General features: G+C 45.9%; 2 protein-coding genes across 2 annotated transcripts; one reads left to right on the top strand and one right to left on the bottom strand.

Moving 5' to 3' along the window:
* Positions 1–2,624: 2,624 nt before the first annotated feature.
* Myocos (myocilin opposite strand) lies at positions 2,625–6,316 on the top strand. Its single transcript, XM_029475680.1, has 3 exons — positions 2,625–2,694; positions 3,591–3,723; positions 6,052–6,316. Exons 1-3 carry the CDS (start codon positions 2,625–2,627, stop codon positions 6,314–6,316), a joined length of 468 nt encoding a protein of 155 aa, XP_029331540.1.
* Positions 6,317–11,507: 5,191 nt separating this feature from the next.
* Myoc (myocilin) lies at positions 11,508–21,622 on the bottom strand. The gene is made up of 3 exons (XM_021172857.2): positions 21,025–21,622; positions 13,069–13,194; positions 11,508–12,293 (listed from the first exon to the last, which is right to left on the bottom strand). Exons 1-3 carry the CDS (start codon positions 21,584–21,586, stop codon positions 11,509–11,511), a joined length of 1,473 nt encoding a protein of 490 aa, XP_021028516.1. The 5' UTR covers positions 21,587–21,622; the 3' UTR covers position 11,508.
* Between the last annotated feature and the right edge of the window lie 2,101 nt (positions 21,623–23,723).

The raw sequence follows: 23,723 nt of genomic DNA, 5'->3' as shown, positions 1-23,723 counted from the left end.
TGATTCTGTTACTGGTTAGCCAACAGGCCCCTTGGATCTGACTGTCTCCCCACCCAACGCCCAACACTGGCATTTCAGACACATGCTACTGTGCCCAGCTTTTAAGCGGGTGCTGGGATCCTAACTCAGGTCCTGACACTTGATGGAACTAGATGGTGAGTTCCGACAAAACCATGCCCTGCAACAGGTCTCTAGGCGTTGGAGGCCAGAAGGTTAGGAGTTCAAGGTCATCATCGTCTGGCACAACTTTATCTAATGGGAACAGTGATGGGCATCAAGCCAGGACAGCTGCTTGACAAAGATCCAGCAAAGCTAAGCGGAGTGACGTAATCGTTATCCTGCGGTCTTTCATTTTCCATCTTCTCCACGTGTTGCAGGCCAAGGGGCTTTTAATATTTGTTCAGCTTGAGATGTTGGATTGATGGACATTTTCTTAGGAATCATTTACACCTCCTCCCAGGAGAACTGTTCCTAAGCTTTCCCAGAAAAGTCCTGTGCATACTGCCACTCCCTCTCTTAGGGAGATATATCCTTATCTGGCCCTACTTGAAGGTTTTCCTTGTGCCTGAAGGTTGTAATTCAAAAGTAAAGACAACAGAGACCTCCTTACAAGGCTCTGACCCCAACATGCTCTTGGAACATCTGCCTCGTGCTCACTCAGGAACAAGACAATCAGAACAAAGCAACCTTAAAAAGGTAAACAAGAGTCGGCGGGCTAGAGGAGTTGACAGCAGATGAGATGAAAACTCTTCCTACTATACAGTGTGAGCATTAAGAGTTGATAACGCACTACTTGGGACATGACAATGTGCCCAGGCTGGCTTGGAGACTTTCTTCTGTCTAATTCCCTTGAAACCACAAGATCTGTGAATATTGGGTTATTCTTAAATGTGGGGTTCATGCGGGAAAATGATTGTAAAAGACAGTTCTGTTCTGTCAGTGTTTATCAATGACGACTAAACTTATGGTCAATAGTAAGTTAAAACCCATGTCTGCGGACAAAAAAAATGATACGACCCATGTTTTGGAACAACATAAATCTATCCCTGCCTACTGAGTTCTGTATAAACAGAGCACCCTGACTGCCAGTTAGGCAGGCTGCAAGACTCCCAGAACCCGGTGCCTGACTCCCTCCTTCCTCCCTGACTCCATATCTCCTCTGCAGGATCTGACATTGCAGGAGCTAGCCCATGGTAATCCTCATCTACATATTGAATTTGAAGTCAGCCTATCAAATCTGAGGCCAGCCCAGTCAGGTATGACCCTGTCAAATAAAAAGAAAGAAGGAGAAGTAAATACAGAAAGAAGGCTAGGAGGAAAGACGGAGAACTCAGCCCGATTGCTTTGCCCTTCTGAAATTTGCATATAGTAATTGCCTCTGACTCCTTCAGCCAAATGCAAATTAAAACAAACAAAAAAAAAAATCCATGCTTTGGAAACATTGTAGATATATGTAGGCACTTGGAAAAATCACCTGGCTAAAAGACACAGACAGAAACACAGTGCTAGTTAAGATTTGGATTCAAGGGGGTGGGAACTTAGCTCAGTGGTAGGGCACTTGCCTAGTGATCATAAGACCCTGAGTCTAAGCCTTGTCTTAAAAAAACAAAACAAAAAAAGACGAAATTTCAAGATCCTGCCTGGCTCAGCTTAAGTAGTTGTTGGGGTCCCATGCGTTTGGGAGTTCTTGAGATAAAGGGACGAAGCTGGGCTCCTGTTTTCCAACATGTATGAGATTGTATTTGGGGGACACCAGGCTGATCCATGACAGTATAGGAGTGGAAATACCTGCATCCACACGTACACGCATTCATAACATCATTCCTACATCCCTTCCTGCCTGGGCTGAGCATATCTTATATTCAAGCTTTCATTTAAGCATTTTTAAGACTGGAGGGAGAGTTAATAAAGGAGGGATTTTTTTTTTTTTTTACAACTACCCTAGGAGTAAGAAAAAATTCTCTGACAGATAGGAAAATCAAAACCCAGAGGTTAAGTTACTTGCCCAAGATCACTTGGCTCAGAAGAGGAAGCTGGGAATCCAAGTGTTGAGACTTCAGAGCCCAAAACACCTAGCACCCCAGCAGAGAGAATGTGGTAGCCTTGGTTGGCCTAGAGCTTGTTATGTAGATCAGGCTGGCCTAGACCTTACAGAGATCTGCCTCCCTCTGCTTCCTAAGTCCAGCAAAGGTAATTTTAGGCAGAGGAAGACGAACTGATTATTTTAGCTCTGGGAAGACAAATGTTCATGAACCTGTTTTTTAATGTGTACTCAAGAGCTACAGGTCAAGATGTTTGCCAGGTCAGTTCCCCATGGTCTAAGCTGGTGCCTTCCCTGATGCCCAAGTAGCATACATACAGTGTCCTCTGTGCAGGAACCCCAACTTCTCTCTGAAGCAAACCAGGGTGCATTTTGCAACTGGTAGACTCCATTGGTAGAGAACATTCATGTCAGCTGCTGCGTGCTTCAGGTGCAAATAAATTCTATCAACTCAAGTTCCGGAGAGAGAGAGAGAGAGACTCACTCTAGGAAGATAAAAGAGTAAAGGAGATGAAGATGTTGGTCATTTGTTGGCTCGTTCCTTCTCTGAGGAGATAGAGCTGTTCTGTGGGTACCAAATGCAATGGTAGCATTTCTTAGCAAAGCCACTAAGTGTGGAAGTGGCCATCCACCAGCAGATCTGAGATTCAGAGGTGAGTTCATTGTTTGTTTCCACAGGAACCAACCTGTTCAGCCAGAAGCCCAGGCTGATGAACTCAGGCTATTGAAAGTCACACGGTGACATTAGCAGTGTGGCCACTGGAGTGGGGCACTGTGTACAGACTCTCCTGTCTCTTAAGGAAAGACAAAGCAGGATGGCAGGACCTGCAGGTTGTGTGTGCAGGTTGCCTGTGCTGTAGGGAAAGCTGGTATTTCTGACATCAGATAGACATGGGTTCAGGTTCCATACATCCTGGTGAAGTCTCCCTAGTTTCTCTCCTGGTCACTTGCCCCATTTCTCTTGTGACAATTATGATACACGAGAAGTGGTGGCTATCAAATAAACTCGTGGGAAAGGCTGCCCTGTGGCACCTGGCACTGCCCCATGAGTACGCCGGTACTTCTGTTACCAGTGCCAACCCTCTGGTGTCTAAACTCCATGGGCATTGGTGTAAATGACCTAACTCTGGGCCTCGGCTTTACCTTAGCCCTTTCCCATCCTCTAGACAGCATGGGCTCTGGGAAGACAGGTCTTCAAGCTCCAAAGAACCCCGAAAGGAAATACTGTTCCCCTGGATTGGCACCAATAGTTGAGAAGCCTCGTGAGACAGGGCCACTGAGCAATCTAGGGAGACTCCATTCTCTTCTTCAAACCCGTTTCCTCTCCCTTACCAGGGCCACTTACGGCTGACCTGCTTCTTCATTTAGTGGTTGCAATAAGCACATGTGAGTTGTTTAAATGGTCCCTGAGACCGGGGCCCCTCCCTCATCCAGGTTTGAAGGAATATCTGCCTCTTGACAGATGTGGCAACGAGAGCCCTCTTCGGGGCAGAACAAGCTGGACCAAGCTGAGTGGCCTGACACCCAGAACCCATTTCCTGCTTCCCAGGTGCAGTGTATCTAAAACCCGCCATTGGACCGAGTGAAGCTATGGTTCAAAGAAACTCTATGGACAAGCTTGACTTCCAGAACATTGACCTGGTCTCTGAGATCAACAAGCGTAGGAAAGCCATGGCCACAAGGTACCCATAGGTTCTTTAGCTTGCTTGTCAGGTAGGCAGGAGAAGGGCAGCTCAGCCTCAGCTAGGTTGGCAGAAGCTGTAGGAAGCAGGGATGCTGTGAATTTACTCATCCGTTGCCTTCTTAGCTGCACCTGAGAGGCAAAGCTGACGAGTTTCTACCCGCTGTGAGGGGCAGAACTTCTTCACAGTCCCTACTGTGAAGAGGTGATGGTATTCTGTGAGTCTAGCCCTGGTGTTGATGGTGGAGTGGGTTTCAAATTGTTGTGGGCAGGGGATCATGTTTGTTTATTTATTTTACTTTAAATTGTATTGTTTTTACATCCATATGTGCGTGTGTGCACCTGCTTGTCTGTCTGTCTGTTCTTCAGTCTGTCTGTCTCTACCTATATTCTGGGGATTGAACTCGGGTCTTCAGGTCTGGGTAGTCAGCCCTATATACCACTAAGTCAGCTCGTCTTTGGTGCTGTAATAGAAGTGTTTCAGCTCTAAGACTCTTCATCTGTCAAGGAACATTCTTCTGATGGTAGCTTTGGCACATAAAATACAGAAACCTCACTTGAATTTGAGTTTTAAGTAAGTTTTTCAGTTTAAATACATCTGTGTGATATACTACAAATTGGCCATTTCTCTGAATTACATATTTAACTGGGCACCGTTTTGGTCTGTTTGGTTATTTGTTTTTGTTTTTAAGAATTGTTTATTTATTTTATGTATACGAATACACTGTAGCTGTCTTGAGACACTCCAGAAGAGGGTGTCAGATCTCATTATGGATGGTTGTGAGCCACCATGTGGTTACTGGGAATTGAACTCAGGACCTCTGGAAGAGCAGTCAGTGCTCTTAACCACTGAGCCATCTCTCCAGCCCCGGTGTTTGTTTTTTTGACACAGGGTTTTATACTATGTAGCTCTGGCTGTCCTGGAACTCACTATGTAGACCAGGCTGGCCTCAAACTCACAGAGATCCCCCTGCCTCTACCTCCTGTGTGCCCCCACACCCAGCTCTCCCTGAAGTTTCATTTACTTCATTTGGTATGCCTCTGATGTCAGCTTTGGGGATAGCATCTCTGTGGAGAATGGTGGGACTCTACTGAAATTGTCACCCAGCTAGGCACAGTGGGGCACAGTAGGCCTCACTGTGTTGAGGCACAGTCAGGTTTTTTAGGCAAGGAGCAGAAAGAGTCCTTTGTTTTTAGCAAATGATACCATGGCAGTTTCTTTAATGGGTTTAGAAGTTGTATGACCCTTAAAGGAGAGATAATCGAAAAAGAGAAAATTCTTCCAAGAGCCCTCAGGTTGAAATAATTTGGATATGGCAAAGGCAGTGCTAACTCCTTGACAGTTAGAAACCTGGACATCCTATTCTTGTGAAATCTTACAAGATAACTGACCAGAGGAGCAGACATTTTTACGTTTGAAGATGGCCTTCTGTACAGTATTGCTCTCAGTGCTCTCAGTGCTCCCAGTCTGAGAACTCACTCTCATTACCCAGCACCAGCTCCACTCGAGTCCTCTCAACAACAGGAGGGAGCTGTCTTTAGTGGGATCAGGTGCCCCAGTTCCAACCTGTAATAGCTTAATATGCCAATCCCATGCCCTTGCGTGGCTTAGCCCGGACCTGAGAGAGACAGGAAAGCCCTAGTACACCTCAGTAGAGGAAGAGAAACCCTAGCAGGTTGTAAGAGGAGAAAGTCAGGCAGAAGGGAGATGAACTTTAAATGAGCCTGAGGGAGGATGGGCCCTGAGGACTAAGGAAGCCAAGTGGAGAATTCAGTAAGAGCAGCCTGGTGGGGAAGAGAAAAGAAAGCAAAGAGATTGCTTTTATCATCAGAGACTCATCTAAGGGTGAAGAGAGTGAATTGTACCCCATTGGTTCTTGGTGACCAACAGGGACTAGTAAGTTCATTCCAAGGAGGGCAGACTCTGAATTATCTCATTTTTGCAAGTGGGTAGCTATGAAGGTATAAACAAAGGATGTCCTGTAAAATTGTAAAATATTAAGTAGTTCTGGTATTGGCATCTTGGATTGCTCTCTCTCTCTCTCTCTCTCTCTCTCTCTCTCTCTCTCTCTCTCTCTCTCCCTCCCTCTCCCTCTCTCCCTCTCTCTCCCTCCCTTCCCCCCAGCCCCACATTGCACCCACATCATGATGTTCATGAGGACATCAGAGGACAACTTTCAGGTGGTAGTTCTGTCCTACCATCATGGGGGTTCTAAGGACTGAACTCAGATAATCAGACTTAGTTGCAAGCGCCTTTACCCACTGAGCCATCCCACCAGGCCCTATCCTGCCTTTACTTGAATAACATTTAACGTGTTTTTCCTCCTAGAGATGAAACCATCACCAAGAAAAGTGGCGAGGGTGGGGAAATGCTCCCTAGCATGGGCATGGACCAAGAGTCTCCCAGCAAAGCCCACCTCATGGTGCCTCCTGCTCCCCCTCCTTCTCCAGCTGATGCTGCAGACATAAGCAAGTACAAATTGAATAGTTTAATGGGCGTGGACATAGGAGCCAACACACGAACTCATTTGGGGTGTCTGGGTGGGCTTTTGAAGATTGTCCCAGAAGTCTTGGACTTCCTTCCTGTGCTCTAGAGCCACGGTTGAATAATGCTTGCCCTGTATGTTAGTTAACTTTCCTACCGCTGACAGAAGTTCTGACAGAAGAACTTAAGGAAGGACAGGAGGGTTTATTTGGGCTTATGTTCTGAGGTGATACAGTTTAGCATGGCATGAAAGGTGTGTCAGCAGGTAGCTACCTTCACGGTGCACAAGTGTGGGACAGCTGCTTGTTCATCTCCCAGCAGACTAGACAAAACAGGCAGGGCAGGAAGCAGGGTCAGGCTAAACCTCAGGGCCTGTCTCCTAGTGACACTTCCTCCAGCTAAGTTCTATCTCCAGAAGTCCCTACAGCCTCCCCACTAATGCCACCATCTGGGGACCAAGTGGTCAGACACACGAGCCTGTGGGGACAGTTCACATCCAAACTAGTGCCCCACTGATAACACTTCAAGATAACGAGTTTTCAAGCTGAGCCTCTGAGATGACTGTGTTTGGTTTTTTCTTTGATTGGGGCTATGCTGTATAGACTGTGACTGGTTGTCAGCTGTATTTGAGTCTTTTTTAAATTGTTGGGTCTTGTTTATAATAAAATCCTAACCAGTTGAAAATCTAGGCCTTTATAGCAGTGACTCTAAAGGTCTGAGATCTGGGGCTGAATAGAAGGCTCAGTGGTTAAGAACACTTGTGGCTTTTCCAGGGAACCTGAGTCCCGTTCACAGAGACTCACAACTGACTGTAATTCTAGATGTAGAGGACTGCACACTCTATCTATCTATCTATCTATCTATCTATCTATCTATCTATCTATCTATCTATCTATCTATCCATCCATCCATCTATCTATCTATCCATCCATCTATCTATCTATCTATCTATCCATCTATCTATCCACACATAAATAATTATAAAACTAAACCTTAAAAGAAATCTGTGATCCAGAGAATGCTGAGATGTTTGAGGTTATCAAATCTTATGCCAAGCACTTCCATAGTCTTACGAACTTTTCATACTAAGCTATTTGCACTCCTAGCTTGAGCCTAACTAGGGCTGTGGAGTTTGAAAGTTATTGTCAGTATTTCAAAGTTTACTTGTAGAAGGCTGGGGTGGTTTTTAAACTCTATAATAAAACACATTACCCTTGAAGAAAGGCAACTGATTGGTGAGTAGCTGTACACTTCTTGGATGTCTCACCCAGGCCCCTCAGGAGACCCCACAGGGCCTCTAATGACTTAGAGGGCTTCTCTGATTGCTTTGAAGGCACCAGGAACATGATTGTTCTGATTCACTCAGGAAGTGTGCTTATCTGCCATCCTTTTAGTTCATTTCCATCTTCAAAGAGTTCTTTTTGCAAAAGTGTTTGGATCCTCCTACCCACAGTCTGCAAGGCTGTCCTCTTCTGTGAACTTTGGCTCCAGTGTTGGGCAGGAAAGGAGTATACACTGAAACTTGTCATTGTCATCAGAGTACTTGATAATGTGTTTTCTCACTCATCCTTGGTCAAGTGAGAAAACAGATCCTCGATGTCCCATAATATAGCCACTAGTTATATGTGTGATCATTTGACTATAAGATTATTCAAAGAAAACAAACATGTTGCACAGCCACCCACATTTCAATTGTTCAGTAGCTGCCTGTGGCTAGTAATTTGGATCTTGAAGATAGAGAATGTGAAGACTATAGAAATTTCTAGCACATACCACAGAGGGGAAGTGAAGGGTCCAGGGTCAGTTACACTGCTAGCAGAGATTAAAATCAAAGAGAGGAGAGGGTTGGAAAGACTCACTACTGTGTTGGTTTCATTTCTAATTTGGTTTCTAAGCATATTCTCGGGTCTTCTTTTGTCCAATGAATACTACTGAGAATGTGCTATGTGATTCGAGCAGTGTCCTAGTGTCACATTATTATGTAGGAGGAGTGGGTTGGTCTTTATCCCAATAGAGTTTGCATTTCAGCAGAAAAAGACTGACAACTTAAAAACATAAATTCTATCACAAACCAGGGGGATTAAACTAGAAAAGAAAATTTAAAGTAAGAAATAAAATAATAAAGGAGATTATCTGCACCTGAGGAAACAGTAGGCTGGTTGTGATTTTTTAGGGGAGTTGAATGGGCATGCCTCGTTAGAAAGGTGACATTTGAGTAAAGATTAAAGCCCAGTGATGGGGTTAAGTGTGTGGATGCTGAAGGTGGAATGAAGAGCCACGGTGAACGTTTAAAGATGAAGGCATCCGTGGCATATTTGAAGTTCAACAAGGAAGCTAGATGGGTTGGCTGGACTCAAGTGAGTCAAGACATAGTAGAAGATGAAGTGAGGGAGGCGGTAAGGGAGGAGGTGGGGAAGAGGTGAGGGAGGAGGGGAGGGAGAAGGTGAGGGAGGAGGTGGGAGAGGAGGTGGGAGAGGAGGTGGGAGAGGAGGTGGGAGAGGAGGTGGATTCCAAAGAGCTCTATTAGGACTCTGACTGTAGATGTGGAACAAGATGGAAATTAATAAGAATATTCAGAAATGGAGGACCATCTGGCTTCATTCTCTTCTTTCCCAAAGCTAGGGGATACCTGACAGAGAGAGAGAGGGAGCCTGGGCAGGGCGGAGTTGGACTGACTGGATTTCCTCACCTGTTTGTGTGCTGAGATTTCTCTCATCACCTAAAGAGATTTCTTGTGAGTCTTCTACACATTTGGATACCTGGCAGCTGATCAGATGAAAGAGTCCTTGCTTTCTGACTTCTGGGTCTTTGGATCTGAGCGAAGGTTTAGATTAAAACCCAGTTGCTATAGGCTGAATTGTATTCCTCCAAGTCCTATGTTGAAGTCTTTTGTTGTTCTTTGTTTGTTTGTTTGCTTTCTTCAAGACAGGGTTTCTGTGTAGCCCTGGCTATCCTGGAACTCACTGTAGACCAGGCTGGCCTCGAACTCAGAGATCTGCCTGCCTCTGCCCCCCAGGTGTTGGGATTAAAGGTGTGTGCCATTACTACCTGACTCAAGTCTTAATCTTAATATATAAGCTGAACAGTCCTGAATTTGAAATGCCCCAAAATCCAAAATTTTGAAGCATTTACATAATGCCTAATGTGGGGACCTCACCTATCCTTATGTGATGGGCCAATCAAAATGAAGTCACCCTGAAATATGTAAAATTATATTGCAACTATGTGAATGTGGTGTACAAAAACCTTATGCATGTACCAGAAATCAGAGGGACTGGTGCTCCTCAGGCCCCTGGGAGAAACAGCAGGAAGAGCAGCTAAAGAACAAAGGGAACCCATGCTCCTTTGCCTCAGGACCACTCCTGAGATGCCCCCGAGAGTCATGGAGGTGTAAAAGCCTTCCTTTCCTTTTCTGTCTTTCAAACGCTGCACCTGAGAGATCCAGACGCCAGACTGTGGAGGCTGGCAGATGTGGAAGCAGAAATGAAGATGTGAGTGTTAGTGACAGACACTGGGGATCTGCCTGGATGCTCCCTGTGGTGATGGCAGACCCGACACAGACGTGGGGGAGGGGGAAGCTGCAATCGGCAGACACCCATGGGGAGAAAGTCCAGGCTGAACTGGCAAGATGAGATATGCTACCACTCCACACCGCAAGAGAAGGACGCTAACCTCAGTGCCCAAAAAGCTCTGGGGTGATAGCGTGGTCTGTAAGGTGTTTGCCCTAAGGAGCCATGGGAAATTTAAGAAGCTGAGTACAGTGGGGTGTACTGGTGTTCCCAGCACTGAGGGAGAAGACAGGAGTTCAGCAAGTACCAGGTTAGTAAGAATATGTCTCAAAAAAAGAACGTAGTGACTGAAGACTGATGCCTCAGGTTCCCTCTGATTCTCACACCTGCACGGACAGACACATTCTCACCCACACCTGCACAGACAGACACATACTCACAGGCACACAGGGGATGCACATGCACAAGGAGCAGAGTTATTTTCTGGGTGGACCGCTTTAGTTTTGGTATGATGGAAAGAGTTCCCCATATGTGGTGATGGTTGGCACAAAACCATTTAATAGCGCCTATATGTACACTCAAAATGACTCAGCCCATAGAAGCTCTTGTCAACTAAGGCTGACTGCTTAGGTTCAGTCCCAGGTCCCACATCTTAGGCAGAGGAAAGTGACTCCCTTACATTGTCCTCTGACCACACACTCTATAGCACGTGTAGCCGTTTTTAAATGGTCACACTGGCTGTTTTTATTATATGTGTGTTGTCACCACTTTTACCATTTCAAGAGAAGCTCTATAAAGTTTGCTCATGTGAGAGCTATGACTTTAAAATATAGTCCCTGGGCCAGATGTGATGGTGCACACCTTTAACACCAGGGCCCTGGAGGCAGAGGCAGACAGACCTCTTGAGCCCAGCCTGTTCTATAGAGTGGGTTCCAGGACAGCCAGGGATTTTGGAGACACTGTCTCAAAAAAAAAAAAAAAAAAGTCTAGTATCTGTAACAACAGATAAACCTAAAACGAATCTAGGAACGTGGGTAGGTTGAGGGAAAGACCCCAAGATTGCTCAGAAAGAGGCAACAATACAGTTAGATGAGGTGGGAAGCTGTGGGAAGCTGTGTAGCCCACTGTTGACCTATTGTCATCATGGACAAAACAGGAAAAGACAGGCACAAGCCTCTCAGACAGACAGACAGACAGACACTCCCACACCTGCGCCCATACGCCTGTAACATCTGGCTGCCATATTATCCAACCCAGAGGCAAGGCACACTCTGGAATCCGTGTTTTTGAGCAAAAATTTCCACAGATCTCAAGGACAGCAACATCATGTAAGATAACTTTATTTCACAGGGCAAAGGGTTTACGTACCACCCAACCACACGCTGTATCTGTAGCACTAGAAGCCCGCTGGAGTAAATACACCTTCGGCAGGAGCAGTTCTAACCACAGGAGCGGTTGCTCCGCAAAACCTCCGCTGCCTCGCAAGGCTTATGATAACCATAAGCAATGGTTTCACAAAGAAACAGCCTTACTTCTAGTTTTTCCTCTGGCCTGCTACACTATGTGATTTTTAAAAGAGCCCTTTGAAAGCTGACAGAAGAGAACAGAGTATATGCGACTGTACAAGTCCAGAAGATGTGTCAGTTAGAGGGGAGCGACATTGACCCAGATAAACAAAATCTTGAGCAGGAGGAGAAACTCCCTGCATCTGGCTGCCTCTGCTGGCAGCTGCTTCACCTGGGAGCCCGGAACTTCACCTTTTCCCGCCTTTGTTGGTGGGTATAGAGGCTCCTCACATCTCCAAGAGCTTAATATCATAGGTGACCATGTTGAAGTTGTCCCAGGCAAACAGCTTCCTCTCCAGGGGGTTGTAGTCGATCATACTGCTGTACTTGTAGCGATTCGTGAATGGGATGGTCAGGGTCTTGCTGGTCCCCGTGTTAGTGTCGTAGGCGAAGTTGACGGTTGCACGGGCTGAAGAGTAGCTGCTCACCGTGTATAAGATGCCACAGATAACAAAAGCATTGGCCACAGACTGCTTACGGATGTTAGTCTCCCAGGTACGCTCAAGTTCCAGGTTCTCTGGGTTCAATTTGGAGAGGACTATGGCCCCCTTGGTTTCCTCTGTGCTGTAGATGACCCAGAGGCCGCTTTCATCCACAGCTAAGTCAATGTCTGTGTAGCCACCCCACGCGTACGGGAACTGTCCGTGGTAGCCAGCTCCAGGAATTTCCTTCTCTGCCTTCACGGTCTCTGTGTCCAGCTCATACCTGACCACAGTTCTGGACTCAGCCCCCTGGAAATAGAGGCTCCCCGCATACACCACAGCACCTGTGCTCTCCAGTGCCCGAGGGAGCACATGGACCTTGGAAGGATAGCCCTGCTCGAACTGGCTTATCTGACTGTACTCAAACACCTGGCGGATCTCTGTGCCAACTGTGTCAATCCTCCAAGTGCTTTCCTGGGTGTAGGGGTGGGTGGGCTTGGGGTCTCTCATCCACACGCCATACTTGCCAGCGATTGTTTCAGCTGTCCTCAGGGTGACTGGCTCTCCTACCCAGACTAGCACTCCACATCCTGATGAATTAAAAAAAAAAAAAAAAGATTTGCCATGTATTTAGTATCTATAAGTCTTCCAAATACAGACTGCAGACTGGACAGTAGTGGCAAAACAGAGAAAGCAGAGACAGAGTGGGTTGACCTCTGAACCCTGCTACCCACTGACCATGCGACCAGTGAGGTACTTAGCTCTGTGAGCCTTGACTTTCTCATTTGTTTTTCTTTTGTGTGCATTGGTGTTTTGCCTGCATGTATGTCTGTGTGAGGGTGTTGTATCCCCTCAACATACCCTTCCGTGTTAGCCTCTACATAGACTTCAGTGTTAGCAGGGATTGCTAATAAAACAGTCAATGTTATTTTCTGGAAACAGCAGCCATATTTCCATGGAACACTTTTTTTTTTTTGAGGCACAAATGCTCTTTTCCTTGATAGACAAAGGTCAGAAAAATACTTTTTGTAACAGACATGCTGAAATGATCTCTAGTATATACCTAGCCCTCCAAGGTTAGCTTCCTGTACATATGTCTAGAAAAGGCAGCAGACAGGTTTCAGCTTCCTTCTCCCCTACTCTGCCTCTGGGGAGTCACCTGTCTTCTCTTCTGGGTGAACAGTTGCTCTCTCCGAACTGAACACAGAGCAAGGTATACATGCACACACACACACACACACACACACACGCACATGCACACGCGCACACACACACAGGGAGACAAGGAGGGGGAGGGGGAGGGGGAGAGGGAGAGGGAGAGGGAGAGGCCAGGTAGGCTCAAAAGGGAGAAGTCTAACTTCATACCTTTGTCTCCCTCTTTGCTCCTGGGTTGGCCAGATGGATTTTCCTTCAAGATTTGGGAAGCAGGAACCTCAGTTAACTCTGACTTCAATTCCTGGAAGGCCAACGTGTCCAAATTCCACTGAGAGACTGTATTCAAAGAAAGAAAAAAATGGCACTTGGAGTAGAAAGGGCACAAGAACGGACTCTGTGGAGGGTGATGTTTGATATGTTCCCAAATACTTGATATCTGAAGATGTAACATGACTGAACCACATTGGTAGCTCATTGGAACTAGGGTGATGGTCTCACTGGGGGAGAAATTGGCATAATTAAAAAGCTTACAAATAATACATTGCACAGCCCTCTGTAAGCATAATGTGATTTACATAATTTCCACTTCAAAAGTTGATGGTTGGTAAAGTATGGCTTCAAGGAATAGAAGACAGGTAATAGCAAGTTCTTAGATGCTTGAGTTTCAAAGCTAAATCTTCACTGCAACCTAAGGGGTTTTCCTTTCCACATGTAAATATCTTGGAAGAACAGATCAATATTTGGTTTTCAACTATATTCCTATTTTCATTGGACATAATTATGTAAACTGATGAGGTAAGGCATCTTCATGGATAACTTCCCTGAAGATAGCTGAAGGATTGACACCGATGCCAAGAAGGGTGCATGTGTGTACATGTGTGTGGAAAGATGATCACCAGTGATCGTTAGCCTCGTGCTGCCTCTAAAGTTTCAGAGACTGAAGTTGGGCTTTAGTACTGTGCTGCCTGACCTAGTGACCTGTCTACCGTCACCACTAATGTGTGCTCTGCCCTGTGTTTATCCCGTCTCTCCACAGCAGCCCTGAAAGTAACTTCTATTACCCTCGTCAGCAAACGAGGAAAGCAAAGGTCAGAGGGGTGGGGAATCTACCAAGGTCTCACAGCTAGCAAGTGTGAAGGCTGGGAGTTGACCCACTGTCTTCGGAAGTCTTGGCATTTGTGACTCTTCCACTTTGGGGTTAGGGGCTCTGTCAGCTGCACACAAATGTCTTGGCTCTCACATCTGGATGCTCCTTTCTATAAGTGCTCCGTAGAAGTGAGCACTGTCGAACTATCCCAGTAGAGGGCGCTACAGTGAAATCATGTCTGCAGTTCTTCCTTGGCTTCCTGTCACATGTACTTGAGGACATTGGGAGGGCCCTAGCCTTGCATGGGGTTCCTCTGAAATGTCAGCCTTGTGGTACACATTCCATAAGGAAACTCAGAGTTGCTGCCGGAGACCCCTGTGTTCTGAATGTGACCATCCCATATGCTTCAGGATTCCTCCATGCAGTGCTATGGGTCCCCATCTGCCTTTACAGCTGAGGCCAGGACAAACAGTACCATCTGCTCTTGAATAGGCAGAGTGTCCCTTCCCTAGGAGGTCTTGAAGTCTTTTCAAGTCTGCCAGTCCTACCCATACCCCTGAAACCCCAGACTGCCATTTGGAAGTTACTTACATATGGAGTTTGTTACATTTGCTTTCTCACCATCATTAATAATTTTCTCTGTGGTTAGGTATAGAGTAAAGGACTATCAGGGAGGGACAGGAGTGAAAGTAGAATGGATAGTTATGGCTGGATGGGGGGAAGGGGTGTGGGGAGGGTCAATCTGGGAGGGGACGGGAAGTGGGGGGTTAAGGAAGGAAATACAGGGACGAGGAGCTAAAATGAACAGCCATTTGATGAGTTGTTTAGGGGACCTAATAGATCAGAAGATTCCTAAATTACACACATATACGAAGGGGATGTAAATTAAATTGCCAATTAGCAGAAGAGACAGCCCCAAGCGAACATCTCACATCACCAAATGAAGCTTCATGACTGGGAATGAGTTGTTGGCGAAAGGGGTCCCATGTGAACCCCCAAACAACTCAGGTTGTTGCAAAGGTTATAGGTGGCTCTCCACAAATGGATGACAAGGTCCTATTGCTAAGAGTATTACCTATACAACTTATTGAACAAGGAGAAGGTAAGCTGGGCCCTCACCCCTACTGGCTGGTGTTCTTGGTACCAGAAGGTACTGTGCACTCTACCAAAGAGAACCATAAACATCAAGCCAGCTATAAACCCTTTGATTTACAATGATGTCCTGCATGCAAGATCTGCTAGCCAATGATAGCCCAAAGTTTGTGGGAAGAGCCAAGTAATATTTGATTTACAACCCACTCCCTGAGGTGGAACACATACCTGACTCTACTTGATTAAACCTGACAGCCCCTAAACCCTCCCTGATAGCCCAGGGAGCCAGGGGGAAACTTAACACTACTACTCTACAGAAGGAAGCCAGCAGTAAAATGACTCCTAATGACAGCCTGCTATACTCAGGATCAGTGCCTCGCTCAGCCGTCCTCAGAGAAGCTCCCTCCTGCTGCAGACGGGAACAATAGACACCCACGGCCTGACCATGTGCAGAGCATAAGAAGCCTTGTAACATTCGACCCTTAAGGGGGTGTCCCCATCAGATCCCTCCATTCAGGGCTCAGGAACCCTGCAGAAGAGGAGGCAGAAAGAGCGCAAGAGCCAAAGGGGATGGAGGACACCAAGGAAGCAAGGATCACTAAGTCAAGAAGCCTAACTCACATACGAAGTCACACAGTTCACTCTATGCCTGAGGCCGCATACACAGGGCCTGCACAGGTCTGCACCAGATGTCATCCCAGAGCTGAGAAGTGGGCCATGTCCCATCTCTAATGCAGAATATCCAACTGAAAACCACTTACAAGTAAATCACTTTCTCCAGGGGAGTCTCACTGAGGAAACCAGTTCCTCTTAGGAAAAGGCCACATGCCAAGCAGTAGACAGCCAACTGAAAGTGAGCTCAATGGTGTCTTTAGTATTTCCTTGCCCCAAAGTATTGCAACAGGGCTTTCCCCTGTATATATTTTTCATATATTTTATGCCTTCCAGTTGGGTAGTGTTTTGGAACTCCCGAATGTGTGTTTCTGAATTTGTATCTATTTCTTGTGTCTATTTATTTATTTATTTATTTATTTATTTATTTATTTATTATATGTGTGTACATTGTACCTGTCTTCAGACACTCAAGAAGAGGGCATCAGATTTTTGTTATGGATGGTTGTGAGCCACCATGTGGTTGCTGGGATTTGAACTCAGGACCTTTGGAAGAGCAGTCGGCGCTCTTAACCGCTGAGCCATCTCTCCAGCCCTCTTGTGTCTTTTTCTTGGGCTCTTTTCTTTCTGCTTTTTATTTTGTCCTATTCTGATTTAATTTTGTTTTGTCTTTTTATTTTATTCTTCTTCTTTAGATGCCTGTTTGTTCTCTAAAGAGAGACAGAAAGGAGATGGATCTGGATGAGAGGGGAGGCAGGAACAAGAAGGAGGAACAGGAGGGAAAATCGGAATATATTCTATAAAAAAAATCTGTCAGTAAAAGAAATTATAATAATTCCTTCTGTTAAACTTCCCTGGATTGATGTACTGAGTGGCTTCTGCACCTTCACTGGGCCCAGAGAGTAGCTAGAGTCTGCAGGAGAGCCAATGAACTCTTGTAGAATGACCTCGTCCTGGGGCAGAACTCAGGCTCTAGATGATGGCTTAGCATACCCACACCCATCAGATCTGTCAGAGAGGCAGATGCACAGGAGTATAGGATTGTGTTGCCATCCTGGTCCCACCGAGACCCACACCGAGGTTCGGCACAGGAGGCCTCAGCTCTAGCTCTCTTCTGTCTTCCCTTGCTCTTTACAGGGAACCACACCTCACACACTCTCCTTGTGGTAAACAAGAGCAGTAGTCACACAGACAGACCGTCAAGGAAAGCCTTCCAGAGACCACTTGACCCATTTCCACTTGGCAGGTGTGGTGGTTGGATTAGGAAACTCCTGGTGGCTTTGTAGTCCTCTCAGCCAGGAGCTGCTGGCAGCATTCAGATTCCCAGAGGAGAGCCATCTGGCAAAGCCTGCTGAAGCAGGGAAGCTCTGCGGAAAAGGGGCCGGGCTGAGCCAGAAGTGGTAGTTTCCTTTAGTTCCACTATGTCCCAGCTGGGGGACTTTGGACAAATGAATCAACCTCTCTGAACACCAGCATTCTGAGCTGTACAAACATGTCAGGTTGTTTTTGAAGATTATATAGTACCATGAGCAAATAATCCTGAAAATGTCCAAACTGATTTTTTTTTTAATGTTTAAAACCACTAGCACTCAATTTTGAATATAGAAGGAAAACAAATGATTGTGGAAAATAATATCTGTATTGTATCAGATATTTGAAGCTTTCATGCCTTTTGCTTATTTTTGTCTTTAATGATATTGAGATTCATTCCTCTATTGTGAAAATTTGTTGAGACTCTCTGCCTGCTCTGTCCTTAACCTCATACTGTAGTGGAGTGGGACCCATGGGCCAGTTAAATTATTAACTAATTTGCATGCAAATTCAAATGACAGATTTTTGTAAATATTTTCTATTACTTTGAAAATATAGTATTATTTAAATGAAGAGAATAGGTTAAAGCAATGTCATGATATTTTCAGGTTGACACAAATACTTCAGAGAAAGAAAGTTTAGCTATTAGCCTGGTTGTCAATTGTCCTAGATACTATCACTAGATCCATTGTGTGTGCTACAGAGACTATATATTAAGTACAGGCCCAGGTTCTTAATGACTGCATGACATCAGCACACAATGGTAGGACTCAACCAGAGGAAAACATTACAATTACAGTCCATTGCTTGGGTGGCCACTTTGTCAGAAATGGCCCAGGCTGCTTCCTCCTCTCATGACTGATTACCATGATAACCCGTCCATTCCTGTCCATTTTCCCCCAGTAGTTGTTATGGCAACCTGACTCTAAGAGGTATCAGCTTCCTGCCCAAGCTTCTCTGACTGTGAGGACCAGTCTGGCATCTTATTTCTCATAGATGAAGGACTGTCAAGTCCAGGGATAAGTGTTCCCTGGAGCTGAGCTTTTGTTTCACTTGTTAGCATTCTGTCTAAGCTCCACCCCACAGTTACCTGGCTGCTTGCCCTCTTCTTGGTCTCTTGCCTTCTTGCTCCCACTCTGTCCCCTTGCCCCTTCCCCCCTCTCTCTCCCCATGAGAGGGGGCCAGCCTCTACTCCTCTACTCCTCTACTCCTCTACTCCTCTACTTCTCTACTCTCTCTTTCTCTGCCTCTACTACCCTCTTCCCCATACCCTGAATAAACTCTGTTCTATACTATACCATCCTGTGGCTGGTCTCACAGGGGAAGGGATGCCTTACCATGGGCCTGCAGAGAGGCACCCCCTTCCCCATTCCTCACCACACCTCCATAGAACATGTTTCCCCCCCCCCTTTGTCTTTTTATAAACATATCACATGTGGCAATCAATTTGATGGCTCCCCTCCCTTCCTAGTTTCATTCCCTGTGCCACTCTCCATAGTGTCCCATTTCTTTTCCTGGCTTCAGGGCCCATGTAAACTACTTGCTCACAGACCCTCATTGATGTCTGGGTCTAACTCCTCAGTCTCAGAGGGAACTGCTCTTGTATTACGTCTTTAGGGTGACTAGTACTTCTGTTTACATTTGTGTAGTTGCTCATGCTGAAATCCACATGAGTGATTGATTCTGAGGAGGCTATTTTTCTATATAACAATTCCATGCTAAAGTGGTGGTGACAGTTTGAACTGTGTGGTGGGTAAGAAGAAGTCTGTCTTCTCAACCCTGCCTTTGTCTACTGAGACCCATACCCAAGGTCTTCATACCTCAGTTCCTGCCACTTGAGTTCCAGACCCTCAGAATACTGCTGACTTCCAAGCCTGGGGCCTGGAAATGGATTTTATTCCAGGTATTTCTATAGCTCTTTGACTTTTTATCCCTCCACCGCCCCAAACATGGACTGTTTGCATAGCCTTGGCTGTCCTGGAACCTGCTCTATAGACCAGACTGGCCTTAAACTCACTGAGATTCTCTACCCCTGCCTTCCAAGGGCTGGGGTTAAAGGCATGCAGCACCACCACCTGGCGCTCTCTTGACATTTTTAAGGTCTACAAACTTGAAGACAGTAGAGATCATGAATGTCATCAACTCTTAGAAAAGGCAGAATTCTAGTTCTCACAGTGCTGTTCGTAGACTAGGTGGCAATCTCTCTGGCCGCAGTTCTCACATGTACACAAATGAGCCCACGGCTAAATACTTTCAAGGTTCCTGTCCAGTTATCTGTTCTGCCCTCATGCAATCCCTGGCCTGTTAATGCTCCATTATAGAAAAGGACACCCACACTCGAAGTTCGTTATAATGGGCTGTGGGCCTATGTCAAAAGGAGAATAGCTGGAAAGGGGGATGGAAATAAAATTAGAGAACACAGCAAATAAATTCCCAAGGCCAGGTATGTCCTTTAAACTAAAAGACCACAAGACAGTAACATTTTAAAGCATTGCCTCTATTTTCATGTGCATACATGTACTCCACGTATATAACATTACATAGTTTTTGTTGTTGTTGTTGTTGAGAGTGTAACTTCAAGCCTGAAATTGGCGTGTACCTTTTAGTGACGATATTTCCCCATCTGTCCTTTCAGAGACCAGATGAAGTCTTAGGCAGCCCTCAGCCCCTTAGCCACTTAGGACCTCGACTTTCCTCTGTGGTCCAATGTGGAACTGTATTTCTTCCAGCTTAAATATAAATATTTAACTAGGAATTCATTAATAGGAGGAAGAGAACGTGCGATAGAAGACACAAGCTGGCTGTAAAAGCAGAAGCCAGCACCAGCAAGGAAGGTAAACACCAGGAGGCTTTCAACCCCAAGAAGGTGGTAGGGCCCTTGAGATCACGCTCCTTGCACTGACAGTTCGGTTCAAGGAACTTGAGCACATGCTTAGGAGAGTCTCCCTCATAACTACACTGTCACCTGACCACGGAGAGCTGATGGAGGACACCCACGTGTTTGGTTACCAGGTTTCTTAGACTCCTTTGTTTAAAATGAACCTTTCCCCTCCATTCCCTTGGTGCTTGTCACTGACACTTTTAAGGAGCCCAGACTTCCTACAACTGAGTGTGCGTGTTCATGAAACAAGTAACTATTTGGGAACAAAACACTCATAAAACTTGGCACAAATACTGTCTTTTAACTGTCCAAAATAATGTGCCCATCTCTCAGTGCACCCGAATACCCATCTCCAGGCAGGAGCCGGAACAAACAGAAAAGGGCGTTTGTGAGAAGGGCCACTGCAGAATTTTTTTGGTGACCTGAAAGCAGATATTCTTTGATTCAGCAACAAAAGTCAAAATTTCCATAGCCACACACCAAGGGACCTGAGAGAGAAATTGTTTCCTCTTTCTTTACCAAGGTAAGAGATTAAAAAAATAAAACACCACCAGGCATGGTGATGCCTACCTTTAATCCTGGTGCTTCAGGGGCAAAGGGCAGGCAGATCTTTGAGTTCAAGGCCAGTCTAATCTATAGAGGGAAGACAGTCAGGACAGCCAAGACAACACAGAGAAACCCTGTCTCGAAAAACCAAATACATTAATAACAACAGCAGCAGCAGCAGTAATAATAATAACAATAATATAATAAACAACCAGTTTTCATTGCACAAATCATTTGGCATCTCATAAATAGGGGGTCATTTTGGTAGGAATCGCAAATTCTAAGCAAAGGTTGAAAAAGAATGAATTATCCAAGGGCACAGCAAGCCATTTTCTATTGATTATTCATCCTATGTATCTGCCACCTGGCCCCATGTTGGTCATTTGGCTGTGGGCCGTGATCATTTTGTCGTGACTGGGCACAAGAGCTCAGATCCACTGACCTAAACAAGGAGCCAACTTGCTAGAAGCATGCAAAAGTGTTTGCTTTGCTCTCCTTGATGAACCTATTGCATGCTGGATTTGCAGTTTCTGAGAGAAAAGACAAAACAGAAGGAGAAGCCTGAGGGTCCTGTAATGGGTCACCAGCAAACTTGCTACCTTCTGGGTCAGGTGGCCACTCCACTCTGCACTCTTACCTTCCCTGGAGCCTGGCAGCATGTCCTGAGAGGGGTACTGGGTGGGAGGACACTGGCCCCTCCGCAGCCTTGCTACCTCCTGGCTGCTGCTTTCTAGCCTCCTGGCCAAATCTTCATTCTCTTGTTCCAGCTGACTCTTCTCTTCCTCTAAAGCCGACTTATCTCGCAGGAGATTGTTATAGGCTACCTCCAGATCCCTGGTTTGGGTCTCCAGCCGGTCCTGTTCTCTCCTCAGGGCACCCAACTGGCCCTGCAGCCCCTCTTGGGCCTCCTGGGTCCCAGTAACTCGGCCCAAGGTCATCTGGTGGAGGAGACTCTCCAGGGATCTGACCCGGGCCTTGGTGGACTCTAGGTCTGCATGCTGGATGCTGCTGTCTCTCTGAAGATCTTGGATGGCTGACATGGCCTGATCCTCCCTTGGGCAGTTAGATTCATTGGGGCTGGCCACAGTGAAGGTGTACTGGCATCGGCCACTCCGATCATTGGCCTTTCGGAACTGTGCTGTCCTGGCCCCCATTCCCCACACCAAGCAGGCCAGAAACAGCAGCTGGAGAGCTGGCATCTTGGGACCACAGCTGCAGCAGTGTGCACAGAAGGACAGCAGTGTGGAGGCTGGGTGAGGTTTCTTCTGGAAAGTTCTCCTGTAAGGTGTCTGGATGGGTGGCCCTGCTGGCTCAAGCCTGAAGTCCAAAGACGTTTATATATCCTGGGGACCCAGCCCTGTGTGGAGGGAGGGAGAGGTGATCACATGAAGCTGGGTTGGACCAGCCATGGGGGGATAGGAGGATCACACTCACACGGCCAGCAAGAGTCTTAAAAACAAAGTGCCGGAGGCTATTTTGAATTTATTTTCTTTTTAGAAGTCCCCGTGCATGTACCCCATATCCCAATAATAACCCCTAAGTTTCTAGTCTATTTGTGTGTGCATGTGAACATATGCCCACCTCATCTGACAGGAGAAGCTGGTTGTGTGCTCGTTTGAACAGGGATATAAGTCTATTTTGTGTTTCACTGAACCCTGCTCTGGACCAGCATGAGGAACTAGGGAGACAGACATGCCTGAGTGGACATGCCCTGTAGCAGAGACAAAGAAGAGTCCAAAGGAGAGCCCAATGCCTCCAGGCTCCTGGTTCCTACAGAGGGGACGAGAACATGATGTTGCCCTAGATTTAGAATAAGCCTGTGAACATCCTCAGAAAAGCTCCCTAACCACAGCCTCTTGTCTCAGGAACCTGTGCCAATGCTCTGGACCAGGTTTTATGATGAGTGTGCCCCCCAAAACCCTACGAGTGAAACCTGTGTGCCCACCTCTGAAAGATAACTCCAAACGTATAAAATGTAAGGAATCAAAGAAACACATTATTTAGGTAGCAATATGAAAATATTTAAATGCCTGAAGTGTATGCTACATAAGATATTCAACATAAGGTTTAATTTTAAAGTACGTTTGAGTATACACAGTATTTCATGAAACCTGTATCAACTGTAACATAGGGATGAAAATACAGGTATTGTTATCATAACTTTAGGTTTAGGTAGCTATCCATGAGGAGATGAAGTGACTGAGTGAGAAGGTTGTGAAAATAGAGGTTTAGTTTACTTACTAATTCAAATTCATGGGCTGTAACCTGATAATACTACCTTTTCAAAGAGAGCCAACTACTCTGAATGCAATGTAAGGGGATTGTTAAGTCTCAAAAAGAGTTCAAGAACAACTGGGCAGTAGAATGAGACTTCTCTTAAAAAAAGAAACTGTCAACAACACAACAACACACACACACACCCCTTCCTCCAAATAAAAAAATAAGATAAATGAAAAAAAAAAAAAACAAAACCAAGCAGGAGAACCAAGTACCAAGTACCAAGGCTTGTCAGAAGTTCACATAAGTCAGTGTGTGCGTGGAAGCCTCATGAGCATCTTTATAAATGTTTACTTACTGGTGTATGCTCTGCTCATATGGGGGGGTATATTAGCGCACATGGGCCATGCATGCCGTGTTGTGGTCAGAGGACAACTTTTGGGGTCCAGTTCTCTCCTCCTGGCATGGGCTTTAGGGACTGACCTTGGTCTGTAAGGCCTGCTCACTAAACACCCCCCCCTCTCAGCCCCCTCACTGCCCCCTCATGGGTACCTTAGAGCAACATTTGCATTTGAACAACTTGGTTCTCAGATACTAATAATAACAGCATTTACGATATCTGTGTGATAAATTTCTCTGATGTCCCCTAGCAGATTCGCCTGAAGACTGAGCAAGTGCCTCTTGCTCTAAATCCATTCTTGTGTGGGTAGGGTATGTGTGCATCTGCGTTCACCTGGGTGGGTGCACACTTATGTGTATAGATGTGTGTGTGTCAGCCAGAGGCTGATGCCAGGTGTTGTCTTCTTTCATTCTCCACTTTGTTTTTTTGAGACGGATTCTCTCGCTGAGCTTGGGGATCACCGATTTGGTTAGATTGGCCAGCCAACAAGTACCAGGTATCCTTCAGTCTCTGCCTCCCCAAAGCTGGGATTACTGGTATGTGCCTGGCTTTCAATATTGGTACTGGCCATCAAACTAAAGTGGCCACTCTTGCCTGGCAAGTCCTGGCACAATGGAGTCTCCCCTGCCTCCTAAGCTGTTATTGTTATTCAGGATTTCTAAAGTAAACCTGAGCCTGAGATGTCAAAATGACTTCTTGTTTACTGCTGACTAAACAAG

The sequence above is a fragment of the Mus caroli genome, unplaced genomic scaffold (genome assembly GCF_978045245.1).
Source record: "Mus caroli unplaced genomic scaffold, Mus_caroli_1 scaffold_1, whole genome shotgun sequence".
Lineage (NCBI taxonomy): Eukaryota > Metazoa > Chordata > Mammalia > Rodentia > Muridae > Mus > Mus caroli.
This window is presented reverse-complemented; position numbering and strand designations above follow the sequence as displayed.

Coding starts and splice junctions, on each gene's coding strand:
- Myoc (XM_021172857.2), bottom strand. CDS start 21,586: ATGCCAGCTCTCCAGCTGCTGTTTCTGGCCTGCTTGGTGTGGGGAATG. Junction 13,195..21,024: donor GCTGCCAGGCTCCAGGGAAG/GTAAGAGTGCAG, acceptor CTTTGAATACAG/TCTCTCAGTGGAATTTGGAC. Junction 12,294..13,068: donor GAGCAAAGAGGGAGACAAAG/GTATGAAGTTAG, acceptor TTAATTCATCAG/GATGTGGAGTGCTAGTCTGG.
- Myocos (XM_029475680.1), top strand. CDS start 2,625: ATGGTAGCATTTCTTAGCAAAGCCACTAAGTGTGGAAGTGGCCATCCA. Junction 2,695..3,590: donor AGCAGATCTGAGATTCAGAG/GTGAGTTCATTG, acceptor CCTGCTTCCCAG/GTGCAGTGTATCTAAAACCC. Junction 3,724..6,051: donor AGGAAAGCCATGGCCACAAG/GTACCCATAGGT, acceptor TTTTCCTCCTAG/AGATGAAACCATCACCAAGA.